The sequence below is a fragment of the Spathaspora passalidarum genome, assembly GCF_000223485.1.
Source record: "Spathaspora passalidarum NRRL Y-27907 unplaced genomic scaffold SPAPAscaffold_5, whole genome shotgun sequence".
Taxonomy (NCBI): domain Eukaryota; kingdom Fungi; phylum Ascomycota; class Pichiomycetes; order Serinales; family Debaryomycetaceae; genus Spathaspora; species Spathaspora passalidarum.
This window is the reverse complement of record NW_006767429.1, coordinates 977,114-992,762: the sequence shown is the minus strand read 5'-3', so window position 1 is coordinate 992,762 and position 15,649 is coordinate 977,114. Positions and strand designations below refer to the sequence as shown.

Below are 15,649 nucleotides of genomic sequence, written 5' to 3'. Positions count from 1 at the left end.
TATGTTCATGATCTCTATAATATGACGTAGATTTATGCTCGTTTATGAGGTGGTTTCTTCCGTTGTATGAAAATACCACTGTTTGTTTTCTTGGGTGGTGGCTTTATCGTTCCCGAAGATGTAGGTTTTGTATCAGCTGAGGGTCCTCTATTAATAAATCCTGAGTTTGTTGGAATAGCTGGTAAACCATTTGGATTAGTCTTTTTCAAATAGCTAGATTGTGTAGGAGTAGGTGTATTAGTTTTGTGAGCCTTTTCAGTATTAATTTTATGAGCGGCCGCGATTAAATCCGTTTTAGAAGTTTTCACATGTTTAGGTACTTTCGGACCATCAAAAATTCCACTTCGTATAGCATGGACAGTGCTTACCTCAGGTATTTTCGGAACTGAAGGAGGCGGAGGCGGAGGTGGGGTTTGTTTATGTTTATTCTTTTTCTTTTTCTTTGGTTGAATAGAATCAGATCCATTGTCATGGATGGAATTACCAGGTTCAATATGCTGTCTTTTAACACCCGACATGTTCAAGAACCCAGGATACGCCTTGGAAATACAGTCTCTATTGGAAGCATCCTCTAATAATCTTCTCCATACGTTGTTTCTTGACAAAGAGTCCTTATTACCTAAAATCCAAAGGGTGGTCCTGGCACGGGTAAGCGCCACATTCATACGACGGACATCACTCAAGAACCCGACGTTACCACTAGGACTTGCTCTTACACATGACATGATAATGATTTCCTTCTCCTGACCTTGGAACCCATCCACGGTATTGAAATCAATATCATCCTGAATAGCCCTACCGTACCTTCGTATGAACTCGTTCTTGATACTCCTGATTTGTTCCTTATATGGCGAAATGATCCCAATTCGGCCCCGGAATTTATCCTGGGGTAAGATCGTCATTAACTTCTGGACAAGCTCTAGTGCAACTCTTGCTTCTTCAACATTGAATAATGATCGTGATTGGTCATCTCGCTCGTGTTTACTGACAATATCAAAGAATCGATATGGCGTCAATGGTGGATCTTTATGCCATGGACGGTCGTTCTTTTCCAACATTCCTTCACCATCTTTCAATTTAGAATTGTAGAATTCTGCGCTGGGGAATTGCGAAATTTGTGGGTGCATTCTGTATTGCACGTCTAACAAGTAAACCGAGTCTGGATGATTCTTTTGCATACGGACAAACAAACTCTGTTCGTAGTTATAACTGGCAGCTGCTTGAGATAACACCGTAGGTGGTAATTGGTTCGGATCACCAACCATAATACACGTCCTGCATCCATACCGTAATGGAATAATAGCTGACAATTCCACACACTGACATGCTTCATCAACAATGACTTTATCAAATTTAAGCGAAAGACTAGCCAAGAAATCATGAGCTGATCCAGATAAGGTTGAACAAATGACTTGGGCTTGGGATAAGATTCTCGCTTGTGCGTTACGACGTTCAATTTCCTTGGTACGGTACGCGATCGAGGCCCGTTCTCTCTGTTCATCTAACCGTTTTGCCAATTCACTTCTTTTCTTGTTGACGGTACGCAACCTATCTTCCAAGTCAGTCATTTCCTTCTCGCTCAAACTTTCATTGACTAGTCTAGCACGTAGCGCGTCTCTTTCTTCAATACATTTCAGATGCTGTTGCCTAATGGTAGGATCGATATTCACATCCACAGCCTTTGTTTGTAACTCTTTATCTACCAACTCTTCCAACGTCAAATCACGAACTGAAGCATTGATAGCGTCACTTCTACCCAATCTCACAACTTTCAAATTCATGGTTTCCCCCAGGGAATTCTTGACCCCATCACGCAATCTAAGCACCAATTCATCAACAGCAGCATTACTTGGCGCACAAATCAAAATTTTGGCTGGGTCAGTAGTAGGTGTGTGTCCCGGAATGTCGAGAATTTTCTCATCTTTTTGTGAGAGGGAATAACCCACGATACCCAAAATAGTTTTAGTTTTACCAGTACCTGGTGGACCTTGAATAAGTGAGAATCCTTCACTCTGATGTGTGCCTAGAATAGCCTTGGCTTGAGAGACGTTCAAATTGAACTTCTTACACATATCTTCGGTAGCAGAGTCATGTATAGGAATAGGGTCGTTGGGTCTAGCTTGCAAAATTGGGAAGAGTAAATCATAATATTGTAAACCTCGCAATGAGGAAAATTCTCTCTCTACTGTTATCATCTGCATGACTCTCATACCGACAATGATAGACTTTGGTAGCAAAACCCCCACCATGGATCCACTAGGATACACCCTAAATGTAATATCACAATAATCGGTATTGTTATACTTGATTTCCCTAACCTTGGCCAAACAAGTAGTGGCTGATTCTGATTTCAAATGGTTCATTATTTCCCGGGGTGATTTTGTAACACCATCGTGAATTCCAAGTACAAGCAAATCTGAATCCCCAATCTTTCGATCCTGGATGGTCTTCTTCTCCACAGAGGCAAACACATCGAAGAACCCATCAACACTGGTTCTTGTCCCAATCAACATCTCAAATGGTTCTTCAACCCCGGTGGCTTTCGCCTGCTGGATCCCCTGCCAACATTCTAACATGAGCAATGGTTCCGTAGTAGACACGTAATCCTTTACATTATCGTAGGTGTCTTTGACCTGGGTGTAACTTGACTTGTCTTCACTAGGGTAATCACTGTTAGTATTGTATCTCCAACGTAAAATCGTATTATACAATGGTTTCAAATTGACATTCAACCTTAATCTCATTCGTTCCTGTTCGAGCTTGACAGGATCAACCATCTTCTTTCCTAATGAGCGATGCACAGGGTTCAAGTTCATATCCACTTCCACAATCTTGGGTTTCTTCTTGACTTTATCGATAAACAAATCGGAAACATCTGTCTCAAGTTCATCATCGGACGAGTCTGAATCGTGCTTCTTCTTCTTTAATGCATTAAGGGAACGGCCGACCACTGGTGGCACTTTCTTCAGGTTGAACCCAGCTGGACGTGGTGGGGCCGGGGCAACATCACTCTTGGGGAGTGGTGACGCTCTGGCACTCTTTAATTCTTTTCGAATAGCCTCAAGATTGGATGGCTTGTAGTCTTTAGATGGCGGTGGTGCAATAGGTGCTTCTTGAGTAACGACTCCGAATCGAGATAACGTCTGTTGCTTAGGAGTGACTGAGCGCGATTGGTACCTGTATGCTGCGGGTTCCGGAGAACTTGACGGTTCCAGAACATCGATAATTTCAATGTTTCGTTTGGCACGATGCTTTGTCGCTTCATCAACCACTCTATCAACGATTTCAGGATTGAATTCCCTGGCTTTGGATAATATTTGCTGACGCTGTACTTCAGATAACTTATTGTTGAACTTCTTGGCCTTGGCACCAAATTTAGCAAATGTTTCAATAAACCCGGCATCAATGGGGAAATTCCGTTCACTGGCCAATTCAAACCCTTTAAATACGAGGGAAACACACGAGTTCAACAATGACAAATCACCAAGTCGTAACCACGGTATAACCGAATCAAATGCATTCATGAAATCAATAAATAACGTGTGCGAAACATCAACAGTTTCACTCTTGACATTGTCCAATAGTATACGATAAGATGCCAAAATTAAATGACTGAGGTCGAGGGTATCTCTGGTAAACTCCACTAATTCATCCAAATGGAACTGGTTAGCCCAGATGAATGTTCGCTTATACACCATGATCAAGAATTGCCAAATCAGTTTCCAGAATTGAAGTACTTCATCTACACAATCTTTTGGCGCCGACGCAAGGATTGGATTCAACGGGTCAGCTAATGCGTTAATCACATCCATCAAAATACGAATAGCCTTGGGACTCGGCTCATATAACCCCATTTGCGTCAAAACGTTCAAATTAGTAGTTATGGCATGGAGGGTCACCTTTAAATCCTTTGACAATATAACTTGAATAGTCTCAAGTCGCCCACCAGCGTCAAATGCTTCATTCAAAAGATCCAATGCCAGTTGACTCAACTGCGGATTGAATACACAACTCCATATGGCAATCAGACATTCTGGTTCATTAATCAACTGTTTGAGGGTGGATGGGTCCGCGAGTGACAATTTCTCCAAGAGCTGATTGACGAGCTTGGTCATCTTCTTCATGTTGTCATTGTGTTGAGTTTTGCAATCGGCCAATTGTTTGTTTGGGTCGGGGTTTTTGGTAGGTGCGAATAGAGTACAGTTTATGCCAATGGTCAATACCTTGATAAGTTCATGTACTAGCAATGTGTTTGAGTAGATCTTCCGTTTAGTGAGTGAATCCCAAAGGATAGGAAATGTGTCGAATATTGTAGGTACAACACCTTGAGCAAACATACACGTGTTATGAGCCAATATGGAAAGGTCATATTGCATGCATCTAACCACCAACTTGACTGCTAAGGTCAGGTCTTCCGAGTCTAAAGCTAAATCAACAATTATATCCGCTTGATTATCCACGGCATTTCTAACATCTCTCACTGTCATCAATCTCAATGAAAAGTTCTGTTCTCGGAACTCGCTGTCTAGCGTTTGTAGTTCCAGGTAGAAAATCCGACACCCTAATTGGCGCAACGCCATGACTTTTCTCATTCGAATATCCTTTGAACCAACGTCGGATATAGATTGGTTCAACAAGAACGTCCCCATTCGTATGCATGTAGATTGACGAGGCAATTGACCCAACGAGGGAAGGATACTGAACATCCACGAACTTATTTCAGACAAGTTGTAATCACTTACGTCAGATTCTACTATTGATGCTGTTTGTAGTTGCTTTGTGAATTCAGGATTGGATAAGATTGCATCGAGCACTTGGATGCTTTGAATTGGCATGGCTGAAGTCCAAAATTTGGTTAAAAGTCGGGATAATAATTTGTTGAAACATTTGAGAAGGACTGGCAATGGTTCTTTCAAGTATGACAAAAGACAATTCATAAGAAGACGGATGACAGGATATAGACGTAGCTCGGTAAATTCACTCATGACACGGATATCCCTGGGGGTGTTGAATCTCAAGATAAACAGTTCATCATCGATAAAGTCCACAAATCGGTAAAAGTTGTTCCAAAACTTGATGGCGTTTCTGTCATTGTAAAACTTGGCATTTTGAATTTGGTACAAATGGATGCTGAATTCGTAAACTACCGGTTCCTGTAATGTTGCTTTGGTGAATCGGAAATTGTCGTGATGGAGCTTGTTCAACCATTGTTCTACCCAGTACTTTTCTTCCAAACTTCCTTCAAAGGCCATGTAGATTGTCCCAGGGAGTAGCTCATCCGGAAGTGGTAGCAGTTTCTGAGTATGCAAGTATCGTACGATTCTGTCAAATTTTTGGCGTAACTCCAGATCAAACCTGAGGATGTTGGGGTTGTACAAACACCAATAGAGGGTATTGACATCGTATCCTGTTGAGATGTCAGACATTGTGTTTTCCATGTCTTCCAACTTCTTTCCAACTACTGTGACTTCCCATTGGATGATTGTGTTCAAGAACTGATTGACCTTATCTAGTTTGACGCCTTTGTTAATGGCAAAGTTGAGACGGAGATCAGCTTTGCCACGGTTATACAGTTTCATACACTCACGGCACTGGCTCAAGCTGTTGGCGATGTAGGGTTGCAATTGGCAAAGAGTAGGATTATTAGGAAACGAGAACAACACTAGCGAGTGCACGGTTATCGGATACATGTATTCGTCACAGAACCAGTGTTGCCTGTTCTTGTTTCTGAGAAGATAGGTTACGGCTTGTTTGAGGACGAGTTCTTGAATAGAACTGTTGCCTGGCTCCTTGTGTGACTTGTCTATGTTTGCCACCAATTCATCAAACCCCTCTGGCTTCTCCATGATTGCAGCTTTGTAGTTTCTAAGGAAGAGGTAGAGGGAGAGGGATGGTGAAAGAAGCAAAAAAAAAAAAATTATTGGTGGTGAATGGAAATGACAATGGTGACGATGATGAATGGTGATGATTTTGTACGCGTGTTATTCCGTAAAGTTACAAAAGTATACACTGTAAAGCTATAACAAGGTGATGTCCAAGTCCAATTGCTTGGCAGCACTGATCCAATCTTCGTCTGTTTCCCAGCATCTCTTCATGATTTCTAACCCTCTCTTGGCACTGGTGTTGCCCATGGCTATCAACTTCTCAAACCGTTGTTGGAAAAACTGTCTCATGTCCTGATTCAAGGTCTCACAACCAGCAGTAAAGAAACAGAAAATGCAACAGACATCTGTGGGAGATTGCGATTCAATGTGGTCTTTAGCTAGTTTTCCTATTCCATTGACTAGTTCCTGCACAAGTGGCGATGTTCTCGGTATCTTAAGCACGCGTCTGTACAAGTGTATTATCCCCGTATCACAAAATATCCTATTCGTGTACCGCAATATCGTGTTTTCCTGTATCATAGACACAATTTCTGGGGGCGACGTTTGGTTAGTCAGACTATTCTTGCGTTTCCTCTTGTCCTTTTCCATCTGTTCGTGTGCTTCCAACATGACATCGTCGTCTTGGGCAAGGATCCCAACCATGGCATCCTTCACTTCAAGTGCTTCTTGCACTATGCTTATTGGTATGCTGGTTGACCCTGGAGCTTCTTGTAAATATCTCTCAGTCTTTCTAATAAGCAAAGTGATCTTGGCAAGATGAGGCAAGAACTTTACATCAAACCCCATAAGATGATCAATAGCTCGTTTCGGATCATGATGATCGTCGATTTCATTCAAACTGGTAACTGACTCCACTGGTTCATAGCTGGTGACATCATCAGCCACTAATAAATAATTATCGGAATTCCTCGCAGAGCTCAACGACCCAATGATGTCAATATACACAAACCATCTCATTAGGAAGAATGTAATGTCTCGTTCAGTACCGGTATCGGGTCCTCTGGACATGGGCAATGCCGATCTTGCCTTTATAATCTGTCTGGCACCAATAACATGTGTTCTGTGTTTTCCAAAATCCTTACAATTGAATGCTTCAAAGCAGGAGAGTAGTAACGAAGTAGCCAATGCCACATTAGATATCGCACTGGTTCTATCACGAAGAATCTTCAACATTTCCGTACATGACCTAGTCAACAACTGCTCAATGACAAACTCAGGAGTATCATTTGAGTCAATGAGGACAGATCTGAGTTTTGCCGAGAATGCTAATAACGTGGTCAATATCGAGGGATACTCCATGGCCATTTGGGTAAGGATCATCTTGAAGGGATTGTCTTGGTACACTTTTACCGGAGCTGGAACTAGATGATGTGAGGCGACATTAACCCAAAAGTGGAGTAGGTCTCTATAGAATGGCACTTCCAATAGTAATGTGGGCAACGGTGTGATCTGGGGAGGTATGGAATAGACAGCAGTTTCCTGCGACTGTTCTTCCTCATCCTCGTCAAGTAGTTCTATTTGCTTGTTCGTTTCCTTTCTGAACACCAGTCGTATAGGTTGATAATCTCGAGCAAAGTAACTAGGTGTTTCTGGCATGTACAACTCTGCTCTTGCTATATCTTCTTCATAATTTGTCAAGAAATTGTCTTGCTTCTCGGGGTCGTTTGTATGCAAATCGAAATGAACATTTGGATCCTCTTGTATGCTATGTGGGATATACACTCCTTCTTCAACAAATCTGTCTATTGCGTTAAAGAACGAAGCCATAGATTTGGGTATGTCTGGTATGGCAGTTGTAAAGTCATCATCACCAGACCTTATGCCAGAGTATCCCTGTTGGTATGAGTAGGAGTCTAGTATGGAATCTCCACTGGGTGTAGAGAACGTTGTTGGTAGATCCAAGTGTTGTCGTTTGGCTCGTGGTTCATTATTAAACTGTGGCAGCAGAATGGACCCAGTGGTTGTTTGTGGAGATTGGGGATCATGCGTCAGTGGGTCAAAGCTTTGCACTACAAACTGTACAGTGTCTAGCGGTGCCGGTGTACTGGCTGCTGTGGTTGGTGTGACGTGCTGTTGTCTTCGTTTGGTGGAGTCTTTGTATGGTCTTCCACCCCAAGTTAACTTCAACGAGTAGTCACATTTGCTGGCTGTCTTGACGCAGTATGAACAACTTGGCTTTAGTTCATCGCATTTGATCTTGAGACGTTTGCAGTTGTGGCATCCGTTTCTACTTCGTTTGATCTTCTTCTTTGCTTCGGTCATGGGGTGAGTTAACCATGTAGATGAGTCAGTGATTAGCTTTTACAACTGAGATTAAAATTTTTTGTGGCTACTGAATCTTGCAGAACAATGGACAGTCTACAACTAGTGCTGATTGCTACGATACGTGATGCATATACTATCAATCTATACAGTACGCTGGTCTACACAGCGTGCTAGTCTATTCAACATGCTAATCTACACAGCGTGCTAATCATCGCGGTTCAAGTCTATCTCCAGATCAAGCAACCCTCCGTCTTTCTTTTCCTTATCTTTCTCAACATACTTCTTGCCAAACACCACCCCAAGAATCTTTTCATACAATCTAAATAAATAACTGGCGGTGATCAAGATCCCACCAGCAATAGTGGCCAACTTGGCCACAAATTGCATAAATGGCATTCGCTTTTCTTTAATCACCATCTTAATCGGTTCAAAGTCATACTTGATGTATATACCGGGCACACCAATAGGCACACCTGTTTGCAGATTTTTTTGCAACACCTGATGATTCTCCGTAACCGAGTACTGATTGGTTTCTACAATCAAGCCAAGTTTTTCATAACTGGTAGGAACAACTTTGGCACTGTACATGTACTTTTGAAACTTTTCCTCTGTGACTTTCCCAGTGGCATCCAAAGGGTTGTTGATAAATGGGTAAAACTCACCGTAGGAAAACTCTTGAATCACATGAGAGAAGTTAAGTTTGTCAATGGGGGCAGCAATCACATCACGATACCCATACCCCTTAGCCGTGATTCTGAAATCACCCTTGACCTGGTTTATAGGAATAGATCCAAAGATATGACACGCAGGGGCATTCTCATTGACACGCTGTCCTTGAACCCTAAACTCGGCTCGCAAACTCTCCTGCATGATTTCGTCTAATTCTGGAGTATCATGGGCGTCATTGGCGTTGTTGATGTTAAAACTGGCAGGAATAAAGAAATGCATTCCTTCAAAGTTCAATGTCTCACCTGCGAGATACCTATCCAAAGTGACATCTTCGACAGTAGCATGGATAAATTCACACGGCATGGCCACAATCATATCAATATTTATGCTTAAGCCAGGTTTTATCACATCATCCACGGAAAACTGTCTATCGATGTAGCCACCTAAGAATCCTCCGATTTCAACCCAAAGAAACATAAGTCCAAATATATACGTCATTAAACTGGACAATCCTCCTCGTTGCGATCGCACCGTGTTCTGGGAGTTGACCTTGGGGAACGCATCAAAGGTTCGCAAGGATCGTACAGGGTTACTCATGTTGGTTGATTGGTTGGTTAATTGGCTAGTTGGTTAGTTGGTGAGTGTTTTGGTTTGTTACTTGGTAGGTTAGTTGGTTGGTTGGTTGGTTGGGTCGTTGGTTCGTGTGTCTGTCTGATGTTGATACGTGTTTGGAATTTTCTGTCTGAGCTTTTCTTTTTCTTTTTCTTTTTTTTTTTTTTGTCTGTCCGATCTTGACTCATTTTGTGCCCTGGGGAAATGTCAGATGTTTAACCTTACCATCTTACCAATACCATCCACAAAGTATGTCACCATGGATGAACCCACATTCTCCGACGATATAAGAATACAAGAACTCGAATCATGTCAGACCATCTACCCCAATCTCCGCATCTCGAAGTTGTCCGGCTCAATCGACATTCCTATTAAGCTAGATACCGAATCGGAAATTAGACTAATCCAAAATTCAACAGTATTGGCCAGCAAGCAAGTGGTTAACTTACCTGCAATTACGCTCGATTTTACTCTCCCAGAAGGATATCCTTATGACCATCCCCCACAAATCAAACTATCTTCCCAAATCATTCACCCGGATAAACTAAACAAACTTGAAACGGAGTTAAGCTCTGTTTGGTTCGACTACAAAGACCAGGTCATATTCATGCTTATAGATAAACTCTTGGATACGACTCAAAACAATATAGATGAAATCCTACCATCCCCGATAGAAATTATAGACCACTACCAGCTCTACTACGATATTATCGACTACGACCAATCCACGAAGCAAGCCGAATTTAATAATCTGACATTCGCCTGTGAAATATGTCAAAACAACTACTCAGGACTACAATGTCTGAAGTTTGACTGTGGTCACGTCTTCTGCAACGATTGCTTGTATGAATACTTTTCTTCAGTCATCACCACCGGCGAAATTGACAAGGTTCATTGTCCCGATTTTGAATGCACAAAACTACACATCAAGACACGAGATCTGTTTGCCAAATTAGAAACGTGGATGGAGAACGACAGCAAAGTCAAGGAGATGGTCACAACAATGTTGACGCCGACAGTTCCACTCGCATTGCTCACCCACATCTTCAAACCCAAGACCGACCAGGCTAATGAACTAGTCAAGCGATACATGACCTTATACAAGAAATCCCAGTTTGAATTCATCGGCAAACTCCTCCCGAATCGGTTAGTAAGTTGTCCTCGAATTGGTTGCGATGAAGTGATATTCCGTGAAGATCTACATGAACGACTCGTCCGCTGTCCCAAATGCCAATACTCATTCTGCAATGATTGTCGCATGTCATACCATACTCGATTCAAACTATGTAATAAGGTAAACGAAAATGAAAATTACTCGGGCATACCCGTGGCAGATCTTGAAGCATACCCCTTGTATCCTAGTGATTCATATGAACGAAAGACATTGAATGCCAGGTATGGCCGTATTACAATATTACGTGCCATTGAAGAATATAAGATGGATAAGCTATTCGAAGCCATGCTCAAAGAAGGCAATCAAGCTAGAGAATGTCCCGGTTGTAAAACTGTCATTGAAAAGAGTGAAGGTTGCAATAGAATGAAATGCTCGGAATGCTCCACCTTCTTTTGTTTCAATTGCGGGAACCAAATCAGTCGAAACTACGATCATTACTCAGACACAACATCTCCCTGCTACAGATTGTTATTCTTTGGTATGCTCGGTGCCGAACAAGATGATGATGATGATGATGAATTTATAGATTAACTATTTTGCTCTACCATATCTAAAACAATCTCGCGATAAACGCCTTCTTCTGAATTCGTAGACGATATCCTGTTCGACATTCTCCATATCATCATATATCCATTCGTCGTTCTTTAATTTGAATAACTTGATATCGTATGATCGTTCAGTGAGGAACTTTACTGGCTCTTCGTCAACTTTCCATTTGTTGACTAATCCAAAATCAAATTTCCAGTCATGGGGCGGTAACACCTTAGAAAGATCATCAACCCCTCTTGGTCTCTTGCCGGCAACTCTCGACTTGTTGCTCTTATCATACAACGTATTGGTATACCTATAAAACTTCCACTCACTCTTTAATATACTCTTCATTTGTAATTCAAACACTTCAACCATTCTCACTTCAGGAGAATCATCAACGATAATATCATTTCGATCAAAAGGTTTGTCTTCTTTAACCGCGGGTTCAACCTCGGTTTTCACTTCATCTTTTGGTTTTTGCAATTTCTGAGCATTTACCAACAATTTCTTGGCTTTAGGGTGCAATAACAACATGACTGCCCACCCAGACTGAATGAAAATCAACCTCCAGGGAATAAACTGGCCCAAGAACATAACAATTCCAGTGGCAAGCACCGTCCCATAGAAGATAAACGTGGACAACCGCTCGTCTTTAAATCCTCCGATGTCACTATAAAACTGTTCTCCCTTTTCAATGCCAACTAATAAATCCGTAGTCAACCCTTGCAAATCACGCAAGTTCATAACTATATCAAGTTGAGACTTGCGAGTCTCGATAGTTTCATCATCGGGTGTGGTTATTTCTGTTACTACCAGCATTTCATCTGAAAGCTCGTCCGAGTCTGGAGTAGCAGGTGACTCATTGAAATATTCCTGCTCATCCATGAACTCTTCAAGCACGCTGATTTCATCAGTGTCAAAGAAATAGTTCCATAAGGATTGCCCTCGTCTCTTCACTTTTATAAGATCGGGCCGTCTCATTGGATGCCTATGAACATACCCGGGTATAAATACCCCAAACAATACGAAAATCAACGGGTATACCAACACCAAATGGGGCCAAATACAAACAGCAGTATACAATACCAACACACTCAATGTCTTTGCGGGTCGTTTCCAAGTCAATACGTGGATCCCACCATAGTAGACATGAAAGAAAATCGACATCTTCACAAGTAATTTACGCATATTACTAGTCAATATTGCAATCGACATTCCGGGTTGCTTGCTTTCCTTCAACCGAGCTTCATACTTGTCCCGGTCAGGCACATTCTCAGGGAGTGAAGTCTGGATTAACTTTTCGATTAATCTGTCAGCAAAGTGTTTGGATTTGGGTTGTTCCTGGGCTGACTCGGCAATTGATTCAATTTGGGAAATTTGGTCCGAGGTGAGTATCGGTTCTTCCTGTTTGTCGTAACTTTCCAACCCCATTTCTAAAAGAATCGACGCGGTTCCTGCAGCAATAGCACGTTTGGTTCCTGGGTTGGACTGGGCGATGGTATTGCTTTTCTCGATTGCTTGGGAAAGTACACCAAGCGCACGTTCTCTATAACTTGGCTTATCCATATTATGTGCTGTTTAGGAGTGGTGGATAATTTTAAAGTTGGTAATGTGGAGAACTTTTTTTTTATAGTGCATATTTATGCATATGATATTTGGCAACAAAAAAGTTGTCTCCTTTTATTTGCACTTTTCTTCTTCTTGTACTCTTTAGTCGAATTGATTTGCATATATCCACATTCGGGATCTAAAAGTAACTCCTATTGCGACAATTTCGTGAGACCTGTCTTGACCCGGAGTTATTTTAGCTCTGATGGGCGAAAATGTCAACTCATTTTGACTCATTTTGCTATACAAGGTAAGTATTAACTTGAATGTCGTCTTCATTCAAAGAGTCCATTTTGGGCACTGTCTTCAATTCGAAAGTCATTCTTCATTGAATTGCAAATCGTGGTGCAGTTTCCCCATTGGAACAATTGAATGTGGATGACAATTCAATTTATTGTATACAGTTGACTTTACAATGAGTCAGTTTGCAGTTGACTTTACAATGAGTTAGTTTACAGTTGACTTTACAATGAGTCAGTTTGCAGTTTAATTCTGAATTGTGTCTTCATTCAAGCTGGCGGGAATGGAAACACGTTATGATTCAACTCGATGCTTCTTATCGGTTGGCATATCGGCATGTTTCTCCTGTCCTGGTTTTAAAGATGAGGAAATCAACTCACTTTTGGAGTTGAATTGGTTCATTGGGATTGACCTGAACGGCTTCTTCATCTGCAGTTTCCATACATGTGTGATACATCTTACTCCAACTTGCTAACCTCTATTAGAAATTGGGTGAAGTTGAGATCACCTTTGTTGCCCCCTGATGAATGTGGTGGACAGTTCAAGTTGGTCATCCATCTTACTAACACATAGTAACGGTACAAGAATTCGTATGTGAGTTTTACCTATACATTTATTCTAACTGCAATAATCAGGATATTCAAAGTGTTCAAATATGATGACTCAGTTAGATGAGTTCTCTGCTTTTAAAAGAGATGGGATTACATCTATATATTTACTACCAACTTTCCTAATTCAACCGGTTTGACAGTTTGGCCGTGGAGCCTGTAACAACAAGTAAGCCAGGTTATATGAGCAGTGTCAGAAATATAAACTCACCAGTCTGTGCTTACTCTGCGGTCAGTAGCTGGCGTTGCAATTTGACGTGGCAAGGTATTTACTGCATTAGTAACCAGAATGGGGCTATAATCAGTACAAAGATTGCATATTCTAACATCAGACTTTAAGGGAAAAGTTGCATCTAATTTCATTGATCAATTTGAACAACAGCTTATATAGTCACAAGCTCTGGATTGGCAGAGAACCACCAACATGGATATTAAATATGGTTGAGGTAAAATCGTAGTGGCAGTTCTACATAAAATATGGTTGTAACGTCTAATCTCACGAGTCTCAAACTATAAATATTGGGTGGCGTGTTAGAATTGTCGATTCCTCCGCATTTGATGTGGAACTGCCACTACAATTTGATATTACTTAGCCGAAACAACACGACTATATTGAAGTTACCAATTTTGATATATTGTCTTAACTGTCGAAAATAATATTGCTGCAATAACAGCTTAGACAGTCTACAGTGTTCCATACTACAACAATAATCAAAATGATAATAATGTCTTTTTACTATTACCACGCCAAAAAAAAAACTAAAAACATATTTAATTACTCAACAAATATTGTTGATTTACAACAGTTTATTATCTGCTTGTTCCTGATTGGTACCAGTCTTTTATAAAGATGGGAAGTTGTTGGAGTTGAGGTCAGCAGCTGGCTTTGGGGAACCTCTCTTGGCACCACCTCTGGCACCACCTCTACCTCTACCACCTCTGGCGCCACCTCTGGCACCACCTCTCTTGGAGAATTGTTGTGGTTGTTCGTCAGCAAAAGTAGCATCAACTTCTAAGAAAACCTTTTCCTTGTGAGCCTTGGACTTGGACTTCTTGGTGGTGGTAGATTCAAAGAAAACTTCTTGTTGCTTTTCAATCTTTTCTTCACCACTCCACTTGGATTCGGCACCTTCGTTAGCTTGTCTTAACTTCTTGTTACCTTCTAATTCTTGCTTCTTAGCTTCTAATTCGGCCAAGTATTCTTGTAAGGTCTTTTGAGGAGCAGCTGGTTCGGCTTCTTCTTCGGTGGCTTCAGCAGCTAATTCAGCAGCAGCATCTTCAGTACCTTCAGCTTCACCTTCAACAACTCTTTGAGCGTCTTCACCCCAACCTTGCTTGAACTTCTTCTTGGAGTCAGTCTTACCGGTTCTGGAGTGACGGTCAAATGGTTTCTTGTAATGCTTGGAAGCGGTGGATTGAGGAGCAGCAACGTCCTTGTTGTCGTTCTTGTTCTTGAAAGCACCTTCGTTACCAGATGGCTTGGACTTGTTCTTCTTGGCTTTGGCTGGGTCAGCGGAAGCTGGAGCAGCGTCAGCCTTCTTGGAGCTGGTGTTTGGCTTAACAACTACCTTGGATGGCAATTGAGGAGCAGCATTTTCGTCTTCGACGTCATTACCTAACAAGTCGTATAAGTTCTACAGTGCTTTTGTTAGTATTTCTGTCGGTACATGTACAATTTAGACTGAACAATGGTTGGCAAATGTGGCGCACACGATGAGTATCCAAAATAGCCTCAATTTCACCTCAATTAAATTGATCGCAAGCTCTGCATCACACTTTGCGGCTAGTAGAATAATATAGTTGACATGAGTCGCATTCTCTGGTTGGAAAGGAAATAATACATGCCGGTGCATTAATTGCAGTCAGGCAAACTAAACTGGGGGGGGTGGGAGGAGTGAACCCTGTCAAATTTACAACGCAAACTGCTACTTCCATTTCCATCCCTTTCCCGCACCATTGACGCTGCGCCATCCATTCAGTCCCTAGCTAATCACACATACTTTGTTTTGGAAAGACATTTCTCTAAACTTATTTCAATACTTTGATTCTTCTTGTAG

At 41.5% G+C, this 15,649-nt stretch overlaps 6 protein-coding genes across 6 annotated transcripts; 1 reads left to right on the top strand and 5 right to left on the bottom strand. All coding sequences in view use genetic code 12, as the record gives it.

Moving 5' to 3' along the window:
* Nucleotides 1-32: 32 nt before the first annotated feature.
* SEN1 (putative DNA/RNA helicase) lies at nucleotides 33-5,846 on the bottom strand (the record flags this gene model as incomplete). Its single annotated transcript, XM_007376307.1, has 1 exon — nucleotides 33-5,846. One exon carries the CDS (start codon nucleotides 5,844-5,846, stop codon nucleotides 33-35), a length of 5,814 nt encoding a protein of 1,937 aa, XP_007376369.1.
* A 171-nt stretch (nucleotides 5,847-6,017) lies between these two features.
* ZCF32 (Zcf32p) lies at nucleotides 6,018-8,147 on the bottom strand (the record flags this gene model as incomplete). Its single annotated transcript, XM_007376306.1, has 3 exons — nucleotides 6,018-7,370; nucleotides 7,431-7,590; nucleotides 7,822-8,147. 3 exons carry the CDS (start codon nucleotides 8,145-8,147, stop codon nucleotides 6,018-6,020), a joined length of 1,839 nt encoding a protein of 612 aa, XP_007376368.1.
* Nucleotides 8,148-8,261: 114 nt separating this feature from the next.
* On the bottom strand, nucleotides 8,262-9,524 carry SPAPADRAFT_62204 (uncharacterized protein; the record flags this gene model as incomplete). The annotated part of the gene is made up of 1 exon (XM_007376305.1): nucleotides 8,262-9,524. One exon carries the CDS (start codon nucleotides 9,414-9,416, stop codon nucleotides 8,355-8,357), a length of 1,062 nt encoding a protein of 353 aa, XP_007376367.1.
* Nucleotides 9,525-9,608: 84 nt separating this feature from the next.
* SPAPADRAFT_154964 (uncharacterized protein) lies at nucleotides 9,609-12,702 on the bottom strand (the record flags this gene model as incomplete). The annotated part of the gene is made up of 1 exon (XM_007376303.1): nucleotides 9,609-12,702. One exon carries the CDS (start codon nucleotides 12,700-12,702, stop codon nucleotides 11,137-11,139), a length of 1,566 nt encoding a protein of 521 aa, XP_007376365.1.
* On the top strand, nucleotides 9,691-11,136 carry SPAPADRAFT_141135 (RBR-type E3 ubiquitin transferase; the record flags this gene model as incomplete). Its single annotated transcript, XM_007376304.1, has 1 exon — nucleotides 9,691-11,136. The coding sequence occupies one exon, from the start codon at nucleotides 9,691-9,693 to the stop codon at nucleotides 11,134-11,136; it is 1,446 nt and encodes a 481-aa protein (XP_007376366.1).
* Nucleotides 12,703-13,566: 864 nt separating the features above from the next.
* Nucleotides 13,567-15,647, bottom strand: SPAPADRAFT_62202 (uncharacterized protein; the record flags this gene model as incomplete). The annotated part of the gene is made up of 2 exons (XM_007376302.1): nucleotides 13,567-15,226; nucleotides 15,593-15,647. The coding sequence occupies 2 exons, from the start codon at nucleotides 15,608-15,610 to the stop codon at nucleotides 14,435-14,437; spliced, it is 810 nt and encodes a 269-aa protein (XP_007376364.1).
* Nucleotides 15,648-15,649: the final 2 nt, after the last annotated feature.